General features: G+C 43.4%; 1 protein-coding gene across 2 annotated transcripts in view; it reads right to left on the reverse strand.

Moving 5' to 3' along the window:
* The window catches only part of LOC100698491 (latent-transforming growth factor beta-binding protein 2), an 87847-nt gene that overhangs the window by 4980 nt on the left and 59764 nt on the right, over nucleotides 1-23103 (reverse strand). Inside the window, exons 17-39 of one of the 2 annotated variants that reach the window (XM_005453272.4) lie at nucleotides 22654-22782; nucleotides 22356-22475; nucleotides 21920-22039; nucleotides 18364-18483; nucleotides 18050-18172; nucleotides 17813-17938; nucleotides 17571-17696; nucleotides 17261-17386; nucleotides 17005-17130; nucleotides 16377-16502; nucleotides 15291-15416; nucleotides 14911-15030; nucleotides 14650-14775; nucleotides 12851-12973; nucleotides 12083-12211; nucleotides 6316-6444; nucleotides 4768-4902; nucleotides 3503-3700; nucleotides 3308-3403; nucleotides 2528-2656; nucleotides 2133-2273; nucleotides 1798-1968; nucleotides 1365-1634 (exon numbers count right to left, since the gene is read on the reverse strand). In XM_005453272.4, the coding sequence (XP_005453329.1) occupies nucleotides 1365-1634; nucleotides 1798-1968; nucleotides 2133-2273; nucleotides 2528-2656; nucleotides 3308-3403; nucleotides 3503-3700; nucleotides 4768-4902; nucleotides 6316-6444; nucleotides 12083-12211; nucleotides 12851-12973; nucleotides 14650-14775; nucleotides 14911-15030; nucleotides 15291-15416; nucleotides 16377-16502; nucleotides 17005-17130; nucleotides 17261-17386; nucleotides 17571-17696; nucleotides 17813-17938; nucleotides 18050-18172; nucleotides 18364-18483; nucleotides 21920-22039; nucleotides 22356-22475; nucleotides 22654-22782 (3135 nt within the window). Of the gene's footprint in view, nucleotides 1-1364; nucleotides 1635-1797; nucleotides 1972-2132; nucleotides 2274-2527; nucleotides 2657-3307; nucleotides 3404-3502; nucleotides 3701-4767; nucleotides 4903-6315; nucleotides 6445-12082; nucleotides 12212-12850; nucleotides 12974-14649; nucleotides 14776-14910; nucleotides 15031-15290; nucleotides 15417-16376; nucleotides 16503-17004; nucleotides 17131-17260; nucleotides 17387-17570; nucleotides 17697-17812; nucleotides 17939-18049; nucleotides 18173-18363; nucleotides 18484-21919; nucleotides 22040-22355; nucleotides 22476-22653; nucleotides 22783-23103 lie in introns of both variants that reach the window. The other variant, XM_005453271.4, reaches the window with a different exon arrangement.

A 23103-nucleotide genomic window follows, 5' to 3' on the forward strand; every position in this document is an offset into this window, starting at 1 on the left:
ACCATTTTCTCAGCAATGTTTAAGCCATTTAACACTGATCCATCGATAATTCAAGATTAAATGAGCACCAAACTCGAGGGATGAACTAGTGTTGTGTCTACACTTAACAGACAACTTAGCAAAGAACCAATTTTAAGTAATTTCTTCAGGCATTTTGCTACTATTAACCTCTCAACAACACGTCATTTGCTCTAATTTCTGTTATTGAATCTGCATAAAATTTTAAATATAATGATGTTTGACAGCATAAAATTGTATTGTAATTGCATCAACAAGGTGATTTACAACAAGCTATTAGATGAAAAACTGACATATATTGGAATGGTGTGCGGTGTGTCTTTAAAACAAAAAAATTATTTTCAGCAGATGAAGAGCGTTTGTAAGCTACGTCTTTAAGAAATTGGACAAATTGCTCAATGAAGCCTTATCAGGAAGGGTCTCATTCAAAGGGTGGCCATCAAAAGGCCATTCTCAAGGAAGGGAAAAAGGGAGAAATGGCTGAAGTATCCAAAATTACACAGTGATTGGGCTGAAAATCAGAGATAACGGGTCTTATTGAATAAAGAATCCAAATTAGAAATTTTTGGTTCAACTTGTCAAAATGTACAAAGGAGATGTCAGTAGAGAGGTACAGCAGTGAGTGTCTACAGGCATCTGTGATCATCTTGGGATCTTGTCAAAACTGTTAGAATTATGAACAATAGATCAGATTTTGATCCACCATGCAATACTATCTGGTTTGATAGGAAACAGCTTCATTCTTAAGCATCACAATAATCCTAAACACACCGCCAATGCAGTAAAAACATACCTGGATAGAAAAACACAGAATGGAATACTGTCAGTCATTGATCTCCCCAGAGCCAAGAGCTCAACATTACTGAAGCGGCGTGGGATCATCTTGTCATAATGCTTAACAAGTATGAGCCAACATCCAAAGAAGAGCTTTGAATGTCCTTCAGAAAGCCTGGAGAAATATTCCTGAAGACAACTTAAGCAATTACAAGAAAGCTTGCCTAAGAGAGTTCAGGCTGTGTTCAAGAATAGAGGTGCTCATACTAAATATTGACTTTTAGGCTTGTTAGAATGGTACAAGCTGCCAAGTTTCTGCCTAATATGCTATATATATATATATATATCCATGTATGTTTGCACAATTTAATAAACTGATGTACTGATTTCCCATTTCCTAGCAAAACATAAAGAAAGCAGGGTGTGGCTCAAGACTTTTGCACAGTACTGTAGCTGCTGTATATATTAAAGCTACTTTGAATCCCAGGTAGGTATATTTGCCTATACATGATAAGCTTATGAAATATTATGTTAAACTACTAAAACAGAACAAACTGCATGCGTATACTCACCAGCATATGGATCCACTCGCTGCGGCTGGTACTCTCTCGGCTGGACACTGGGCACTCGGACGGGGACGTGGAGGGGTGGCTGTTGAACGCCGTAGTAGTTCTCACCTTCAGAAATATCATAGGGTCCACCAGCACCGCCGTAATGATCCCAGTATGGAGGGCCAAAATGTTCTGCAGGGTCATCTATCCCCTCAACACCGTACTCATATCCTATTCGCTCTCGCAGACTATCTGAACTTCCTCTTACGTTGCACATTACTGCATAGTCAGCTGTACACAACAGCAAACAAGGGATGGAAATGATCATTTACTTTTGAAGTCAAATGGAAAATTACAAAATCATTACTGTATGAATATGCTATGCTATGAACACAGTACATAGATTTATTATGAAACTGAAAAATCGCTATCTTATGTGATTCCTGCTTCTCACCAGAGTCTTTCCTGGGACAGAGGGCACAGTGTCCACTCCAGGCAACACCATGCAGGCAGCAACACTCAGTGTATGTAGTTCTGCGATCTGTGAGCGGTTTGGCACACATGTTGTCGCCCTCGAGTTGCTGCCAGCAAATATCCACGTGCACGTCATCTTCTGAGTCCACAACTTCTGGGATGTACAATGAGAAGGGTTTAACAGAAAAAACAAGAGAATCGGAAAAATATAACTTCAAGAGTCAGCTAACCAAGTTATACTTTTTCTTTGAATATCCAAGAAGAATAAATTGTCAAAAAAAATGTAATCAGTTTGTGTGTGTGTGTGTGTCACACCCTCTGTGGTGTTGAGATCAATGCAGCGTCGCCGTGTGCTGTCGAGAACCAACGGAGGGCTGCAGAAACAGTTGAATGACCCGGCCGTGTTTACACACACCCCGTTCTCGCAGACATTTCCAAATGCACACTCATCATAATCTTAAAAAAATGAGTGCAAAGAGACTCAGATGTCACCAAAATCATTGCATTTTAACACATTAGCATGGTAATACAAAGCAGACCACGAATGAGACCATACATTTTTGAATATATGTAAATGATATTGGATTTGTGGACCATAGTCTGTACATTAGTAATTAATATAAAAAAAACCCCACAACAACAACAAAGTTCCAGTTATATTTGTTGTGGTGATGAACGATATAATAGGTAATAAAAAAAAACTTTCTTACCCACACACTCAAGCCGAATGTTATCGTAGAAGAAGCCGGAGCGACAGTAGCAAGTATACGTAGAAAAGAGATTTGAACACTGCCCATTCTTACAGATGTCGGGCCCAAAAATCTCACATTCATTTACATCTAAGGGGCAAAGACAGAGAGAGCTGCGTCATGTGCGTCATGTTGCAATGTGTGAGCTGGAAAGTTTCAAATCCTGACCCTGTTTCTAAAAGCACTGGCACTGTGCTAGAACTGTCATTCGCTTCTTTTTTAAAAAGCTGCAATTACAGTAAATACTCAGATATACAGGCACGTTTACCATGAGGCTGGTCCATCTGGCTTTAAAAGTTGCTGCAGGTGAAAATAAAACATTTCACCTTTCTGTGCCAGTGTAAAGTCTGATAGGAAGATTAAAAATGCTGGTGACAGCCAGTGCTGCCCCTGATACACTTATAGCATAAATTTGAAAATCCTGACTTTCAGAAAGATTTTCAGAAAACTCGACCCTGTGACCCTGACTCTAAGGTCAAGGTAACTAAGATTAACTAACTAAGGTGACATCTTTTTTAGAGATTTTCAGAATACTTGACTTCTGATCTTAAACTTGAGATCAAGGCCTCCATTATTTAACCTGGTGTCTTTCTCGAGTTATTGCATTTGCAAACTTGTGAATCCATGCTGGATGCCCAACCCCAGTGTGAGAACAAAACCCCATCATGGTTTAACAGCTGAGGGGTTAAAACAGGGAAAATCCATAAAACGAGGTAGCATTTACGAGCGAAGAGTGTGTACCTATGTAAGTCCGTTGCTCATCTCCAAAACTTTGTACAGAGGAAGCAGGCAAGGGTAGCAATCCACTGCCGTAAGGGCACAGCTGTTTGTAATCATCTGAAAAACAAAGACAAGCAGATTAACAAAACACAGAAAAATGCTGGGCTAATATTACAACATGTTCACTTTATTCCGATAATAAAGCTCTTGTTGTACCACTTCCTTGGACGGGACAGGCGTGGATTTCACAGTTGTCGCCCCAGCCTGCTCCAGCCGTGCAGCAGCACTCCTGCTTGGTGGTGTTGTGAGACAAGACGTTGTCGCAGAAGTTTGCGTCATTCAGATTATAGTAACACTCCCTCCTCTCCTCTGCCGAGGTGGGGAACGCAGGGATGGGTTTGGTGTCCCTCTCAGCTGTAGGTGAACAAAGAATAAAGCAGGTGAGGGGATGTCAGAGATCACGGTCGTGAAAGCATCTGTGGATTTAGTCATGGTCTGGTGTTTGAGGAAGGAAAAATGCTCTCTGATACAGCTTTTTGAAGTCATACCTCACTACACAGATGAGCCCTCCAGGAAGCTAAAGTTACAATAAATCCTACACTTGAGGTGCACATCATCACACCGTAACAGTGTCGAAGGGCCTCCGCTCTTTCATCCATCCACATCCCTTCAGCAGGTAGTGCATTACCCTCGCCTGCCACTGCTGAGCCTGCTCATTTGTCCAAAGGCATGGGCTCAGGCATTTCACCGTTAAGCTGCTGGCTTAGCCAAATGGAAACACTGGCATGTGAGTCAACACACCATTCAGTCTCACATGATTGATTAACACACGTCGAAAGCAAACAGTGGAATGTGGCAAAAAGGTACACAAAGGCATAACTGGGGTTTAGAGCCCAGGCAGAAGAAAAAACATCCCCGCTGAGGGCACGTAGCTTAATAATGTAAATACCCCCAATTTGTGTACACATGTGCCTATCAAACTGGGAATGTGATGATATTTCCATGACTCAAAAGGCTTTAGTCATCCTGAAATTACACTGCATTGCATATCTTTAACCTCTGCACTTTCCGATTATTTTAGCACAAGAGCACAGAGCAATGTGTCTTTAGCTCTAATTGCTAATAGCTACACCTTATCCCTGTTTGTCTTGGTGGGGAAATGGGTTTACAGTAACTAAGGCCCCAGGGCATTTGCTTGGCCCCGATTGAGAAGTTACTTCATCGTTTGTCCGGCGGATTAGGCTAATACAAATTTTTGCGGGAAACCCACCCAACCATAACCCCAGCCTATAAAGAAAAAAAATGGAAACACGCAGGTCAAAAGATACTCTAAGAGACGTGGAGTAAGCCATGTCCACCTAGTCGCCCTTGTTTGGATAATGAGAGACGGCTCATTAAATCAGGGAAAACTTCGTCTCCCAATGACGGGATTGAGAATTTAGTCCTGTGAGTCACTGTGAGTTCTAGTCCTGCTCTATTACCCATGGAACGGCACTGGCTGGTGTGGGGATCAAATTCCTCATTGTCGTTGGGGCAGATGCACAGGAAGCTGCCATCGAAGTTCTCACACAGGGCCTCCCCACACAGCGCCAAGCTCATCTCGCACTCATTCATGTCTGAGAAAAGCAGGAGAGGAAGCTTTAGGTCAGTAAAGGATCGGGAACATGCACACGGTTGTCACTAGAGTACTTGATATTCAAATGAAATAAAAGTCCTATCTATGCATCCATCCATCGCTGTTAAGAAAGATTTGATTTTTTACAAATAGATGATAAATGTCAATTTTTATTGTTTAATAACCAGTCAATTAAATTCTCTAAAGCAGCTGGAGGATGTAGTTTTTACCAGACAAATGAGTGTTAACAGTGTGTGCGTTAGAAAGTCTTTCATTTGCAGATTTGTCCACAAAAGATGTACTTTTAAGATTTAGACTATGAGTGTGCATACGTGGAAGTGGTTCAGAATGACTATTAATAGTTAGTTTCATAATTTTTTGGACAAAGGTTTACAAGGTTTACAAAACTGCTGCATCGATTGTTTAGGAATTACACCCATCTTTATGCACAGTCCTTCATTTTCAGAGGCTCAAAAGTAATTGGACAATTGACAAGCAGGTTCATGTCCAGGAGAGGCCTGCTCCATTCTTATTCCATGAAAAATGAAGCAGACATAATCGCTGAAATTCATGCAGGGTGTTTAAATATGAATATGAGGCCACCAACAGGCAAAAACAAAAGAGCAAAAACTTTAGGAGTGGGCGAATCATCAAACACTGACCAGCTCAGCAACACCAAAAGGTCTGAAAGATTAAAGTGAATGATGACAAAATTACTTACATATTTAATAATAAAAAAACACTTTATAGCATCTAACTGATGTTGTGAAGCAGCAGGATGAATGAAGTGTACAAATCTACACTCTCTGCCCAGATTCAGCCAAACGCTGCAAAAGTAATCAGACAGCTCTTCACAGCGTTGAATGAATAATGACCCAAACCATACTGCAAGAGTTTTTCAGGGAAAAGAAATAGGATATTCTTCATGGCCAAGTCAGTCTCAGTCCAACAGAGCATGCTTTTTAGTCACTGAAGACCCACAAACAAGCAGCAGTTTAAGGTGGCTGCAGTAAAGAACTAGGAGAGCATTTCCGGGGAGGAGCCTTGGGTTCTAAACCTCAGGAATCAAGACAGCAAAGGATTTTCATCTGTATTAAAAAAAAAAAATCATATTTAAGATTTAGGTTTTTGGGCCTCTGAAAATGGGGTACTGTGTATAAAAATGAGTGTATTTCCTAAACAGTTCATAGACTATCTATATAAAACTCCTTGCACTTAAACCGCATCTTTGTTTGTCTGATTTAACATCCACCATGGAGGTGTACAGAGGCGTAGCTACTACTTTGACCAACGAATTATGGATTATATTGGAATATGTTTCAACATAGCATATTTAGTTTTGAAAAACACATTTATATCAACAGCCTAGTTTAGTTTGTCTACAGCGGATACTTTCTGGACAGCAGTTACACACCGACACATCTGGTCATATCTCCCGGAGGGTTGGTGTAGCCTCGGTCACACTGGCAGCGGAATGAGCCGTCTGTGTTCTCACAGACGCCGTTGTTCCCACAGATGGTTTTGTTGTCACATTCATCAATATCTGCAAGGCGAGAGCAGGCAGAGAGGTGAGCGCAGCGTTAATATTTACAGTGTCATTCTGCACAACAGACTCTCGCACTGCCTCCGTAAACACTACGCCGCTTTCTCCAAAATAAACACCACTACCATTCTGACCGTACAATAACAAGAGAAATCACTGCCATCATAACATGTCAGGGACAGTGTACAGATTAGACAATTCGTTAAGAAGCTTTTCAAACTTTGCTCCTCGTGGATTGATTCATGGGGACTTGCTCTCTCTCTCTCTGCATGGACACAGTGTAAAGTGAGCGCAATGTGGATCTGGAAAGCTGCGGGTGAATGTTCTTTGGTTGTGTCAGCCGAGTGGGAAGTGACAGAGGAGTCCGCAGCATCCAGCCAACATTCAGTACTCACCAAGACTTTACAAGCAGCTGGAGAGTTCAGATCTGGCATTAAGAGCAGCTCTCTGGCAGGAACCACTTTCCAATCTAATCAATGAATGTACTAAAAAACAGGCTCTTACTATGAAAGGACTGAGAGCATAGGGGGACTTTGTGGGGGCCTGAAATGGAAGTTAGGAATCTGGCGGGTCTGCAGTAGTTTCTTGTTTGCAAGGCATTAAATCATAAAACATGTTTGATAAAATCACAAGAGAAACTATATGCTTTATGTCAGTTCGGCTTGTCGAAACTGTTAACACCGGACCTCGTAACCGCACTGACTCCCCCCACCAGTTGCTGTTTGAAAGGTAACATTTGTTTGCAATTTCTAACATACATGATTTAGTATTTCTTGGCATCGCCAGCATAGCAGAGGCCAAATACTGATGCTGCAGGGAGGGGGGTAAAGCTGATTATAATTGTTTTAAAAAACAATCACAGTACTTAATGGTCACACTTTAGTGACATGAAATTATTCTCTGGTCAGTTTCCCTCCTTCTTGGGTTGCTGGAATATAAATTCAGGTAACTTGATCAACAATTTGGATTAAATAAACGTGGCAAACACAGCCAGAAGTTAAGTGGCGCGGTGTGCTTGTACTTTTTCTGCAAGGCATCAAGTTAAAAACATTACAACAGGCAGGCCTCACAACTGATATGAATTGTACTGATGAAATTAAAGAATACTACTTTACTGTGTCTGTTTTATTGTAAGCGTAATTTGATTTTGTTAATATTTTCTTTTTAACTTTCATAACCTTCCATGAGCATTCCATGGAAACTATTAGTTTCCATGACTAATATTAACTCCACTGGAGTGATAATAGGTTTTGGAAAAAACAAAACAAAACTTGAAACAAATTAAAAAACATTCTGAATATGGAAAAAATCACAACAACTTGAATATTTAAATTATTTTTGATCCGTTCCACTAAAAACTCTCATTCATCTGCCTCTAACTGTAATAAAGACAAGATGTTAAGTCCAGTGGTACCTTAAACTTTCGTGACAACATGACTTATGGTGTAAAAAGCGCCATCATTCACATGTTGTCTAACCCTGTTCTATTTTGCCTATGAGTACTAACACAGGCCGCTTCAGCTGAAAAAAAAAAAGGAGAAGAAAGTGGGACAGAGAAACCGCAATCCATCTGATTTGAACAGCACGCTTGGCCAGGGCCCCGTCCTCTCCTCCAACGCAGAAGTCTCCTTTCTCAGGCTCATTGGGGGGAACTAGTCCTCTGCCAGTGTTTCTGTCCTGACTTGGACATTTCTCTAAGATGCCTCTGGGGTCAGAGACAGGGTCTCCCACCAGCTAATAAAACTGTGGAGACAAAATTGCCTTTGTCATTTGTAAAATGTTTCACTGGAAGGGCTGAGGAGGACCGAAATTGCTAGAATAGACTTGTGGGCTCAAATGGACGGACACATACTAAGAACCGCCAACTTACTGGATGTGCTTTTGAATACTTTAAGGAATTGCACACAATTGAAAAAATATATTTTAGGGAATAACATCTCAAAGGCCTAGTTAGCCATGTTTCTCTATTAAGGGGGGGAAAGTATTGTATATCAAGGTTTAAGGAACATTTTTCTCAAGTGTGAAGAGCTTAAGTGGAGTTAGGAATGTTGGAATTGACAGCAGAGACCAGCTGGGAGGTCCGGGGAGGGAAGTCGATGAAAGCTCTCTGCTAATATAAGAAATAATCAGTGTCTGAAGGCGGATTTTCATTCGTGTGTGACATGGAAGAAAATCTGTTGCAAACCACATGTTGGGATGAGATGCAATCAAAGTATCATCTCTGAGAGGAACAAGAAAATCTAGACCAAAACAAAAACTGGAATTTTGTCATCGCTGTGCCCGTCTTTTTGCAGTGTTTGAGTGATAGCATTACTTGACCAGCCATTTAGATCTGTCAACCACAGAGTCAGGGTGATAATCGCAGCACTAATGATTTGTGGGAAAAAATGAATATTACAGCATGAGATAACTCCACCAAGAGCGAGTCTCACACTAGCAGGACATGGGGTTGCCTTTCTTAGTCTTTCCATGCGATCATCAGTTACGTCAGGACACATGCAGCGCTGTAATTTGCCTGGGGGGAAGAAGTGAGGCGGGAAAGACTGAAAAGTTCAGCTGATATAGGAAAAGCTGAGATGAAGGGGCAGCACGGGCCCAAAAACAACCTATTCTAATGGTCTGACCCGGGAGGACATGCTTCCTGGATCCGGTGATGGTGGATTTGGGTGTGGAGGAGTGTTAAAAACTGGTTTCTGTGCCATGTGTTAATCTGAAGCACATGGCGGAAGGCAAAGAGAATACAGGGATACATCAATGACTGTTGACTCACCCCGCCGCAGTCCACACTTCTCCGTTGTTCTCCGGGCAACCCCTTGTCTGATTGGACCCATATGCAGAGGTTATTTCACACATGATTGGTTAAGGATAAGGTGAGGTATTTGCCTTCAGGGAAGCATGTTTGTGGGCTTTATCAGATATTACATCAACAACCGGTCCTGGGTTAACTACACTGATGACCAACCCGCGGTGTGACCAGTGTACATCTTAAAAAGAAAGTACAACTGCACGAGGAGTCACACACATGTTAAAGTCTTCAGATTTCTATACATTTACAGGGGTGGGAGGCTGGCAAGAGTGCGACCGCAGACAATTTCCGCCCTTGGGTAAAAGCCTTATTAAAGACGAGGCATAGCTCGGGGGAATTTACGAGCGTGACGGTGAATTAAAGCTAAAAACAATGATCTGCAGCACATATACACACATGCGTCCAAACACTTATGTACGGCATCGTGTTAGATTTGAGCGTAGACCTTATAGCACAGTTGCGGTGGCATTTGCTGTAGCAAAAAAAAGCCCCTCTGTTTTTCTCTTTTTGTGTCACGGCCTCTAAATCTAAATGAGCGCAGGGAGCAGAGCCAACGACAACCGCTGCCCCTTTCGAAGGCGGGTGAGTAAAAATAAAGCAATACCCCCTCGCAGAAACTGCAAATTACCGCGTCTGGTCTCTTCTTGAATATTTGATGATTTTCTTTTTACAAGCCACCAAAAAGTGCCCGGGAGTAATTGGGCTCCATCCTTGGGCTTTTTTTTAAACATTTTTTTATTGAGGTGACGGCAGCATCTCCCAAAACTTCCATTCGCGAGGTGAAACAAGCCGCTATTGTGTGTAGCGCTGAGTGATTTTAAACGTAAGAGGGCTTGGTTCTCAAACCAGGGCTGTGAGTCAACGCTGAGCTGTGCGAGTGTTTGTTGTAGCATCTAGTGAAAACAGCATCACAACATAGCAACAGGAGAAAGATGGTCAAGCACCCCTAGAGATGAGATAAATAGAGTTTTGTGGAACTATAAAAGAAAATTTTGTAATCAGGCAACATCTCAGGACTCCTAGGGAGCATGTCAGACATGTTAGCAACTGAGTGAGGGGCTCAGAAGTGGAATCAGACCAAGAGGTTCAAACCCGGGCAGCTCTGTGTGGAGTCTCCACATGTCTGTATGAGCTTTCTCCTGGAGATATGGTGTCTGCTAGATTCCTGCACAACTCTTTCAAAAGATACTTTCAGCATCAAGAATTTCACTGTTTTGGGCAAATAAAGGTATAAAATGGATCATCATACTAGAGGCAACTAAATGGCACATGGGGTGATTTAAATAAAAGGCATATATCATGGCAGGCAAAGTCCTTAACCCCTAATGCGCAGCAAGCAATGATGCAAATCTAACCTGTGTGAGCTGCTTAGCAGTGTTTTGTCTCTGAAGTCGAAAGAGCAGAGGTGAGCAGCTGGCTTCAATCAAGCCTCATCACACTAAAGGCCTCTGCACTCTTTAGCTGGTGCCAGACAGACAAGATCATAAAGTGCAGTGAGGAGGCAGCCACACATAGCCAGGATCAGTGTGGTAGATGAGGGGTGGTGGGCAGAGCTACGATCTGTCACCGGTCAACACTGCCCGCAGCAGCATTTTCTTTCCAGAGCACCATCACTTGATAGTCTAATAAAAACTTGGGGTCATAAAAACATGTGAAGCCACACTCCGCCCTGAGTGCATCTCTGCAACCACCACAGTCTCTGGTTCTCTTTCTCCAACACAAACACACACGGGAGAATGCCAAAAAAAAAACAAAAAAACCCCACACTTAACCACAGACGCGTGCACACACACACACACACACACACACACACACACACACACACAGTCATACTGACATGCACACGCAATCGGCCACAAACACCCACAGCTTCAATCTACGGTCCAACACATCATTCCATTCTGATGCTCTCAGTCTGCTTTCCCTTCTTCGCCTGTCACTCTCCAGTGACTGTTTGGATCCTCTCTAAACATGAGGAAAATATCTAGACCTTCGTTTTTGCTGGTCATAAACCCCATTTGTTGTTTTATGGTGCTATGAGAGTGACAAAGACAAGCAATACCACACTACAAAATAAAGAGCAAAAAAAAAATCAAATTTGTTGTGCAACAAACTTTGCAAATGTCTTAAGCCCAAGGTGTTCAGTCCTGCCAGGAAATACATAAGTCTTCGTGGACTCTGGAAGTCATGGACATGTGCCTGTTGTTGTTGGCTAGCTGTGTTCACAGATGTAGCGTAAGTACAAACCCACCCAGCCAATGCCAGGTGACTGTGGCTTCTCTACAAGGGGGGGAGGGGGGACACACAGTAAGCTGGCCTGACAATCTCATCTTTCTTCTCTTAGAAGAACTGCAGCGATCAGGTTCTACTTTGGGACTCTGCCAGAGTGCTCCATTAGCTCTGTTTTCAGGTGAATGACTTCTATCAGCTTCTGGCCTTACAATTGGCTTCCAATGACAGTGCGGTATTGTCTTCAAAGATCCTCAATATTGGGCTATTTTTCATTATCTTCCATGGTGGCCTTTTGTGCAGGAAGACCCAGAGGACTTGATAGCTTTTAACTTGCATCTGTCCCTATGTGTGCATGCCAACCTGATATGTGTGATGGGGTGAGAGACCTGCAGAGTGGTGTGTTGATTTGAATACTAAACTACAGCCATGGAGTAATGGAGTATTAGGGTCATGCACAGTCCATAAATAGATCGACCCCCTTTCAATACAATTAAATTTGCTTACACACAAAAACAGGCTAAAAATCCCTGTTTAATTCTTTTTCTCCACATAATTGAGCGTGCTAGTCTTTTTAAGTACAGTGCAATTTTGAAAACTCACCACAGCCTATGGCGAGTTCTCCCTCAAGGCCAGGCTGGCAACCCACAAAGCACCGGTAAGAGCCGATGGTGTTCTCGCAGCGCCAGGTGCCACACACTGAGCTCCCAAACTCCTTGCATTCGTTCTGGTCTATACAGAAGAAGAAGAGAGAGACAGATGTTTGTCAGTAACCGACAAACAGAGGCGCAAACGTAACCACATGTGCAATCAGACACAAATGCGCGCACCCCCGCACGCAAACTCGTATTCCCACCACTGCTCCTCTGCTCCCGGTGTAATGGCTGCAAAGCAGGAGTCGGCCAGGAGGCCTGTGGTGTAGCTGTCCTCAGTAAACGCAGCAGGCAAAGGGAATGGCCAAGAACAATATTATCACAGCAACCAAAGAACTTGTGAAGGAGCTAAAGGGAGACGTTCCAGAGGGAGAAACACCTCCTGCTCACAATGGGGTCATTCATACTTCCCACTGGGGAGAGGGAGCTGAGGGCTCCAGCCATGTAATCCAGGCACCCCTCAGTCCCAAGACCACGGAGGAAAGCCTCTAAGCCAGGCTTGGACACTTTCACTGGAGCCTGACGTGCTATAGATAATCAATCATATCCAACTGTGCTATACTGCGTATGCTTGAGCCTTAATGTAGCGTGACAATCAAACAGCTAAAGCTGACATGTTGTTTTAGTCAGACAGATGAAACTTCTGGGCAGAGGTAGGGTCAGTAACAACCGTGACAAACACAACTTAAAAACAAAAGGAAGTTTTAATCAGTCTTACCCTCACAGTCAGCCGTATCAGTGTTGAATTTGAAGCCGGCCTCGCACAAGCACAAGAACGAGCCCTCGCCGTTGATGCACTTTCCTCGGATGCACACATCATCCTTGCTGCATTCATCCACGTCTAAGACGGACAGAAAGTGGGGAAAGAAAAGCAGATAAATTAGCGGAAAGTGCGGCTCAAGATCTTACAGATTGATTAACAGCAATTATCTGCACAGATCCTCCATCTTCAGCGAGTCCACCGGGAGCACGGCTTCTTCTCGTATCAGAAAAAGAATGTGTAATCAAGCGCTCATCTGAACACAAGGCGTGCTGGCCATTTGGAGCGCTTAATGGTATACTTGCAAACAGGAAACAAAGCAGAAGAGAGATCTACCTCAGCTTTTCAGGCTGAGAACATTTCCCCCAGACTCGTTAAAATTAATAACGAATGCTCGATGCCTGATTAGCTGTAGATGGGTGGATAATTGCGGCATTACAGCATAGCTTATACAGTACTTGGACTTGTGGTGAAAGGTGAGGGAAAACGCAAGAAACCGGAGGAAATTCATCACTGAGGAAAATGCCTGCCTTCCTTTTCCAGTCTTTTGATAATCAGATGAATCTTACAGAGACGACAAGGTAAACACCCGATTGCAATGATAGGGAGGGAAAAAAAGCAGCACTCCAGACTTTAGGTAAATACATAAATATGCTGTGACTGGATAGCTTTGGAGTATATTCAAATCCTTCAAAGTCTTATTGAAAGGAACAGGAAGGCCATGGCAGAACTTGTTGATTTGGATTAAGCTGAGATATGTTTCAGTCTGCTGTCAGTCTTTTATTGCTCAGGCTGTTTTTTGCTGGTCTGGAAAGGCCAAGCGTCATTTTGGCCCCACCTGACTGAACATATCTTTCATTCCCATAACCTCACAAACCCTCGTCCTCCCTTCTTCACGGCCTTCAGGCTCATGTCAGAAGGGGGCCTGGCTTTTATTGTGTCAGCACTGTACACACAATGGCAGACTGCAAGAAAATATATGACAACTGCTGATTTATAGGACAATCAGGGCCCAGTATTTGTTGTGGCGAACAGCCAAAGTACCTGATCCATGCTGGGCAACTTGCTCAGTTTGTGATATCTGAAGCACTCCAAGGCCAAAGCCTTTCTGTAGAAGAACGCCCCTGCACGAGGAGTGACCCTTGTCCTCTGCTGCAAGTAAATCCTGCCAACTCCATGACCATGCCAGCACCTTGCAGAGGCCAGCCTACCTGCTTCATATCATGACAGAAGAGTTCACTGCCAGAGATCTTTTACTTAACTCATCCTCCACCAGATTGCAAGACCCACCAGAAATAACACTGATCCAATTCTGACATCCTAGCCAGAGTTATTTCATGTATTGTTTTAGTAAACTGCTCCAGATTCTTGTAAAGCCCTCCTTTAGCTGATGATCAGGCTACTACCAGTGGGTCACTGGGTGCGGCTGGAATAACATCAAACTGTCCAAGCTGAGGGAGGGTGAGCTGAGATAGTTGATGAGGCCATGGCCCATTACAGCCTGTGCACCCATGCCAGGTGTCCCAGGCTTGGCTTCAGCACCCAAGAGAGCATGGCGAGAACGGCCTGTCTGCACTCAATGAAAAAAAAGCCAATAATGTTACTGTAAAATGACTTAAGCAATATTTGAAAAAGCCATTATTGCTTTATTAACAACTTGCTCCAATCCCAAGTCTGTTCCACTTCTTTACACAAAGCCCAAGAGAATCAAGATTTCCCGCTGCTCTAAGCATTCTCGCTCCAGAGCTTTCCTGTACCTTGGCAGCCGGGGCTTCCATCGGTGGTGGTATACCCGTTAGGACAGACGCATAAGTAGGAGCCCTCAGTGTTCAGGCAGTCTCCTTCCCCACAGATCCCTCCAGCGGTTAAACACTCATTGATATCTGCCACAAACAAGCACAAATACACATAAGTACATTTACACAGCTGTGTCAATATGCCAACATGAGGTAAGCCACGAGAAACGACTAACCACTAATTTCATATTTTAGAGCTATAGTGTATTTGCATGTTTATACCTCTGCAGACTGTCCCATCCACCAGCTCCATGCCAGAGGGGCAGGAGCAGCTATAGGAGCCGATGGCGTTGGTGCACTGACCTCCCACACACAGCCTGGCGTCCTCACATTCATTCACATCTGAATTGACACACACACACAGACGTCACCGGCATGACATATCCACACCAGCTGTAAATCACTGTGCGTCACTTCAAATTTGCCCAAGTTTTGACATCTAGACCGAAAAACTTCCAGACCACACTGAACATGTGAGAGAAGTCATGCATCATGTAAGACGGCAAGTAATGACTTACTATATTGGAACAGATGACTGCGAAAATGATTGCATCGAGATCATAAAATCGAGCGACCGCAGCGAGCCGCCCATTTCACTGTACCTTCACATGAGCGCCGGTCAAATGCCAGCTCGAAGCCCGGATCACAGGCCATGCAGGAGAAGGAGCCCTCTGTGTTGGCGCAAACACCTGTGGGGCAAACACTCGGAGACTGGCACTCATCGATGTCTAAGAGATAGAAGAAGAAAAGATTGGCTATAGGTTATCATCCTAAACAAAAAAGTATATAGAGCCCCGTTTTTGTGCTTCCACTGTCTTATCTGCTAAGAATCATTAATGAGCTCAGCTTAACCTACTGTGCCGCCTAATGTACAGTAAGCAGAGCCCTCCTTATTAGATCACACTGACAGTGTTTTATTAAAAAGGGTAGAAAGATAAGTATGTGGGACAGTCACTGAATCCAAAACAGCAAGCTATTACAGGTGGCGTATAATTACTATATCTACAAACAGTCACTGGCTCACTGTTATGTGATCTCTCGAAATTCCTCGAGCTGGTACGGATTGTATTTCTTGTGGTGAAAATAGTGCGGGCCATTGTTAAGTGATTGAGATGGCTCGATTTTTTTTGCCTTTGGGTGAACAGAGTGAGTTCAACAGGGCAAGTTTGCTGCAATAAGTGAGAAGCAGGGGAGTGGCTGACTTCATTTCAAATTAAGTCCTTAATATTTTCCATGGCATCAGAGACATCCATTAAAATCCTATCAGAGGCTGACTTGATGTCGGGCTTTTACTGTGCGACTTTTTCCCAGCGCTAAGACACATCGGTGGGGGGGTGGGATCTTCCTCTGAGGCTAGATCCACACTTCTGTTTAAAAACACACCAAAGTATATGAGGCTAACTGAGACCATGTTTTAATCCATTTAAATAATCATTCCTGTTCTGCTTCCCATGAAGTCATGACAGACTTAACTTTACTGGATTCTTCAAAGCAGCCATTTCCCTGCATTTATCCCATAAATCATGTCATGAAAAATTACCAGACGCTGTAAAGATTTTCTGTAATCATGTTCTGGGCCTAATGCATTCATCTTGTACTGTGGTCCACTATAACTTTGGCTCAATTTTGCAGCATACTGAAATATCAAACTTTTCTAGGCAGGTACTTAAGTACAGATGCCCTCTTACCTTCACAGTAACGACCGTCCTCATTCACTTGAAAGCCGGCTTCACAGCTCCTGCAGGTGTACGATCCTTCAGTGTTCAGACACAGCTGACCCGGGCACAAGTTAGCCACTGAGCACTCATCCACATCTGGACACAGATACAAAGGCACATCATAGCACAGATTACCATCTCTGGCTTCAAATAAATAAAGCTTGCCAGTGGTAATCAGTTAGATGGGTAATCACTAGGGCTAGGAATCACAAATGTCGACACCTCTATCTTTTTAGCTGAGCTATCTGCAGGATATTTGCCTGACATCATCCTGTTCTATTTGAGGGCTGGTGTCTCATTGTGTTGAGCAAGGAGCAGATGATTGGTGCCAGAGGCAGAGGGGTCCAGGTTCCAGCTATGATGTGATGTCTAGAAGTATTTTAGAGTTGTTGCCTCAGATGAGGAGACTTTGGGTTCATGCTACCACACCTCATGTTATTTACATACAACATAAAGCAGCTCAGAAACAAATCTGCAGAGCAAATGAGACTCTGTTAGGTGTAGAGGTGAAGTCTGGCATGTTTGGAAAGCCAGATCTACACACACCTGGGCTCAAGCATGCAAACATAAGCAAGGACATTCCACCACAAACTCTCACCATCGCACCGCTGTCCATCCTCAGAGACTCTAAAACCGGGCTCACAGACGACACATGTGAACGAACCCTCTGTATTTGTACATGTTCCCTGGGGGCAGGCAGTGGGCAGCGCACACTCATCAATATCTGTTAGGAAACAATATGGGGACTTAGACATTCACTGGCAGACTGCAATGTTTTCACAACAACAAACTAAAAAGGGAGCTCAAAAATAAGAAAAAGCTCCATTTAAGTGAGTATTTTTCAATAAGCCAACCTTCACAGAGCTCTCCATCAAACGACACTCTGTACCCCGTGGGGCAGTTCTCACAGGTGTAAGAACCTTCTGAGTTTAGACAGATCCCGTTGACACAAGTAGACAGGGACTGGCACTCGTCAATATCTGGAAAAATACATAGTTTATATCAGTGTAAAGATTCCGTACATACGGGAAATGCAGTTTCGAGGGAAAGTCAATTTTACAGGGAAACGACAAGCTGCTCGAACGTGTTGAGTAAGCCTTTAATAGTCATAACAATGCTAATGACTTTTGCTGAATGACGAGAACAGCTGGAGACTGTTTTTACCTTCACACCTCTGCTGGTCTTGAGACACTCTGTAACCAGCCTTACACCTGGTGCAAATGTAGGACCCCTCTGTGTTGGCGCACACCCCACCTAGACACAAGTCACCCTGGGAACACTCATCAACATCTGGAAAGCGAAAAAGGGGCGAATATCATCACAAGGGGCAAAAATATCATCACTGCCTACCGGTGTTACCTTAAAACGGCAAGTTAGTGTAAACCATTAGGCGGCCAGTTTCATACCTCCACATCTCAGTCTGTCAGCAGATGGTTCAAACCCAGGCCTGCAGTTCTGGCAAGTGTAGGAACCTGCAGAGTTGATGCAAATTCCCGCAGGGCAGGCATTACCAGTTGCGCACTCATTGACATCTAGCAGGGAAATAATTTGCAGACATTAAGTTGCTGTCGAGAGTGCGCCACGAGCAGAAAAGTATGCGGTGATGAGTTACGCCCAACAGCTCTAGTTAATCCTTTGCAGACCTTCACATGATTTGCTGTCTGAGGTGACTTGGTAGCCATGGTTACAGGTGCATCTGTAGGTTCCGTCCAGATTGACGCATCGGCCGTTGAGACAGACTCCCGGAAGCAGACACTCATCCACATCTGGAGAGAAATCATAGGGGAAAAAAGAAAATAAAGCCAACCTCTAACTCTTTGTAGATTTTTTTAAAAAAAATAAATCTTCAATGGTACTGCAAGGCTTCCACGACTGCCCTATTGAGAACTACTCACAGAGATGTAACTTTGATATGGGGTGTGAATAATGTCTGACCGATCTACTGACTGACATATACCTTGGCAAACACTGTCCGGTGAGAGTTTGTAGCCTTGGAAGCAGTTGCACCTATAGGAGCCCTCGGTGTTGACACACCGCCCACGGCCGCACAAGCTTTGGTTCAAGCACTCGTTCATATCTGAAAACGCATACAGGAAGGATGTTTTAGGTTTAAAGGGCAGCAACATGGTGCAGCGTTTAGCTTTGATACCCTATACAAAGTTCTGGGTTCAAACCCCCTCCTGGGTGACTGTGTAAAGCAGGGGTGTCAAACATAAGGTGCGGGGGCCCAGAAATGGCCTGGCAAAGACTCCAAACCACCCCGTTGTACTGCTTTGGAAAATGTTGGGATGGATTGGATTGGACGTTTTACTGTATTTTCATCTTTTCCAAATGATAAAGACCTCACACAAGACCACTCATACTAATAACTAATACATTCAATGTAATTAAGAGATAGATAAACAATAAAATGACAGAAAAGTTCCTACTTTTTCACTCTCTGATAAATAATTTTCTAATTTTCACAGTGATTTCAGAGTAAAAGGGAAAAAAACAAAGTTTTATAACAAAAACTTTGTTTTATAATTACAGGACAGTCCGGGCAATGACATGCCAGAACTTTTTCTGTAATTTTATGCATTTATTTCTCACAGTTTAAGCCTAAAAAACCACACTAACAGATTTCTTTCCTTTACTACAGAAGCTTTTCTTTAACATGCACAAAGAATGAGACATGCTGCTGAAACTGCACTTTTTTTTCTTATATTAAGATATCACAGGGATTAAATATGTAGTTAAACTTCTTTACACTGACAGAAAGTGTTTCACTGGTGTGGCCCACTTAAGATCAAAGCAGGCTGTATCTGGCCTGTGATGTAAAATGAGTTTGATGTTTGCATGTTCTCCCTGTTCTTGCAAGATTTTCTTCGAGCACATGGCTTTCAGGTTGTTTGGTGATTTTAAACTGGCCACATGTGTGGATCTGCGGGCATGTTGCTGCCCTGTGATGGACCGGTCATCGGAGCAGGGATAAGCTTCGACCATAAGTTGGAAAAGCGGTTAAGAAGACGGATGCATGGATGGATAAATAGATGGACAGATTTTAGGTTTCACCCTGCCACAATTGTACTGTGGGACGAGCATAAATTAAAAGGCTTAGCTCACTGAAAATAGAACAAAAAACACACATTTTCACCACTTTTGCAGAATCTAACATTACAGATTTGTTTTTTATACTTTCAGAAATTGGCCTCTGCATACAAAAATCTTTGGATATAAAATAAAAAAATGTCTCTGTTTGGCTTGATGACACTGGGAGTAAATGAAAAAATATACTTTTATGTAAATAAAGCCTTTAAAAAAATATACAAGTCTGACAAAATGAAAAAAGCACAATACAGCAAAAAACGCTCTAGATCTATGAAAATAAGGGCTGTGTCAGCATTGTTTAGCAGTAAAAGGGAAACAATTACAGCATAATTAGTGTGCGTAATGACTACAAACAGCAGTCATTAAATTACATCAGTGCGCAGACCATGCCTCATTCATGAAAGCCTTTTACTATTTGTGGAAGTAGCTGTCTTTTCCACCTCATGAGTCAGAGCTGTTGACCCAGGAATCATAATTGTGGAAAACCTCATGTAGAAACAGTGTTTTATAGCATTGTAGTGGAATTTATCAAGTGTTAACAGTGGGTTTTCCTTTTTTTTAGGTTAGATTAAATTGTGGGAAGAGAATGAGAGTGAAGTGTGATCGTGTGGGCGACTGAGAAGAAGACTATCAAAGAGGAAGGAGCCGGTCTGCGAAAGGAGGAAGGGAGAAGAGAAGATCGTATTAAGAGTTGATAAAGACTCGGAGACTGAGCACACATGCTGGAAACTGCATGAGAGTCACAGAGTGGGTTTTGTTTGCTTAACCACGGGCACTGCCAGATGTCTGTCAGTGTGGCCCAGTGTTTTGTTTCTGCTATCACCCGGCATCTCTTAGGCCTGCCTGCGATAAGCCCCGACAAGGGAGTGGAACCGTTTTCTCAATCACACCAACAATTAGGCTTATCCACGATTTGGTCAATTGGATTCAAACTACTGCACTGTGCTGTCGGCAATTGACTGAAGCAAACGCTGGAAACTCGCTGCTGATGCTGTATGTTTTATGTGACTCCCAAAGCGGCAGACCTATGCCGCAGGGCTGTTAGCGCTACTTGTGCAAATGTCCAGAGCAAAAATATTTACCTCTGGCGTTATCCCTCATTTACGAAGTTCCTCTCAGTTACTATTTATACACCACAGGTTTACAGAGAATGTATAATAATAGCAGACTGGCAGAAACTTTAAAGCAGCCAAAGTGGTGTTTTCTTTGGTAGCACGAGAAATTGTGAGACTTTAAACCTGAGCGTCGCTCAACTGACTCACTGAAAAATCAATTTTAAAGAACTCAGAAGTGTGACTGAAGTTCACTTCCATATTTTTCATCGTGCTTTTTCGCCGTGCGAGCATTTCTGCGTTACTCCGTTCCGGGAGCTTAAGTTTCCAAACAAATTAGAGGGGTGCAAGGTCATACGGAGGGGAAGTGGTAACTAACACCAGTTGGGTTGTTATGTAACAGGGCCACTTTTAGGTTGGTAGCCGCTGGCGTGTAATCTTAAACAAAACACATACCGAGTGTAATCTGTCAGCCATTTGTGTGGTCACGTCTAGTAATCTGCAGCGAGACCTTTACAGCGGGCCACAGACAACATCACGGGTGAGTGAGAAAATTTGTTTGCGTGCCGGGACCTTTTGGCGGCGGGGGAACAGAGCCTTCGACCTTCTCATACATCTCCTGAAACTCTCACCTAGCCCAGCAGTGGTAATAAAGCCTCGCTCGCCTCTGCCGAGCCCAACAGTACAGTGGCGAGAGCTCTCCAACAATAATACACTGTTTGTTCAAGGCTGTAGCCAAGAGAAAATATTTGGACTCTCCCAAATTGAAGTATTACAAACAATCTTTTTACAGGGCCAGTGATATCAAAAGATCAGCAATAACACGGTGGATGTGTTTAAACAATATCGGGGATATTCTGGGGCTGCTCGGGTGGAGGAGTCGATTTATTATACGTGGAAACACTGAATAGACAAAGGCGGTGGAGTCGTGCTCTCAGTCCATGCTATATAGCCATCATCACTGTGGTTTTTGGGCCGTCGTTTGGGCCCAGAAGTGCTCCTTGCTCTACATAAAACATCCAATATAAAGTCGTTTGAAGCGAAAATACTATTTATTTTATCATTTTAATGCACATCAGCAGTCCCTTTGAGCAAAAAGCCACAATCCTGCAAATTTAGTTCTGCTTGTGATATTTGGGGAGCTGTACTGCATCATCGGCTGTCAACACGTCTTTAATGGCATGGCCTGTTGCCTTGTTTTTTTGTTAGGTTTTTTCGAGTGATGCCAACCAGGAACAGCAGCTTCAAGTAGGTAAAAGTTACCTAATACATAATAGGGAAGCCCTGTTTATTTCCATGCAGCGGTTGGAAACACCCTTAGGATCCTGGGTACTGGTGCCACGGCTATAATGGGGTGTGAGGTTGCCTTACCCACACATCTTTCACCGACAGGCCTGAACCCCGGTCCGCAAACCTGGCACCGGAAGGAGCCGAGAGTGTTGACGCAGACACCGTTGGGACAGGAGCTGGGATCTCTGCACTCATCTATATCTGGACAAAGCGGAAAACATGAAAAATAAAAATCTGAATTAGTTGTTGCTAAAACAATGTTACTAAGACAATATGTGCATGCATGGGAGAAAGAGAGAGTGTAAGGCCGCAAATGTACACATACACAGTCCGTCTGTCACGGAACGAGCAAAGTTTTCTTCCTGGCTTTGACTAAAGGAAAATACAATATGTGTTTTGTTAGTGCCCAGCTCATTCAGCTAATTCATGGAAGCAAACAAATAGGCCTGGCCGGGACTGCCCTGTTATGTGAACTTGAGCCTGTGTGCGTAGCTGCTTGTGCACGCACGCAAGTTACCTTCGCACACGCCTCTCCGAGACTTGGCGTAGCCAGCGTTGCATTCACAGGTGTAAGATCCCTCTGTGTTGACGCATTTGCCATTCTGGCATTTGTTGGGCATGCTGCACTCATTAATGTCTGCCAGTTTAAATGAAAACCAAGGAGAAGGGAAAAAAGAAAGTTACTGTTGTGTTCTGCAGCATTAATTAGGGCAGAATGCTTTTAAAATGAACGGCGCTGACAGACGAGGACTTGCGGTGCTTAGTTTCCATTGGAAACTTTATATCTCCTACTGTTGATTGGGGCTGTGTCTCACCTTGACAGAACTTCCTGTTCTGAGTGATCACCTGGCTGTAGCCACTGTGGCAGTGGCAGGTGTAGGACCCATAGCTGTTTATACAACGTCCCTTTCCTTCACATGGATCCTCATCGCACTCATTCACATCTACAGAAAAAGAAAGGAAAGCACGCGGCTGTTGCATTTCACCAGCACAGTACACTTTTATAGCACCGACTTCAGAGCTTCCTCTATGAAACAGAAACGACACAGGCCAAAACCCAGCTGTGTGGAGCAGAGGCTGTGTCCAAAAGCCTTTGCGAAAAAAAAGGACCACAGCATCAGCTCTCTGGATGGGCCGTGAGCTGTTGTCAAGCATCACAGGACAGGGTAGCATAAACAAACAGAGTCCTCATTTTGGCTCACTTAATTTCTCAAAGGTTTATAATCACTGGTGATGAAGACTGGCTTCTACTGTGATGATGACGG

This window comes from Oreochromis niloticus, linkage group LG19 (genome assembly GCF_001858045.2).
Source record: "Oreochromis niloticus isolate F11D_XX linkage group LG19, O_niloticus_UMD_NMBU, whole genome shotgun sequence".
Classification (NCBI taxonomy): Eukaryota; Metazoa; Chordata; class Actinopteri; order Cichliformes; family Cichlidae; genus Oreochromis; species Oreochromis niloticus.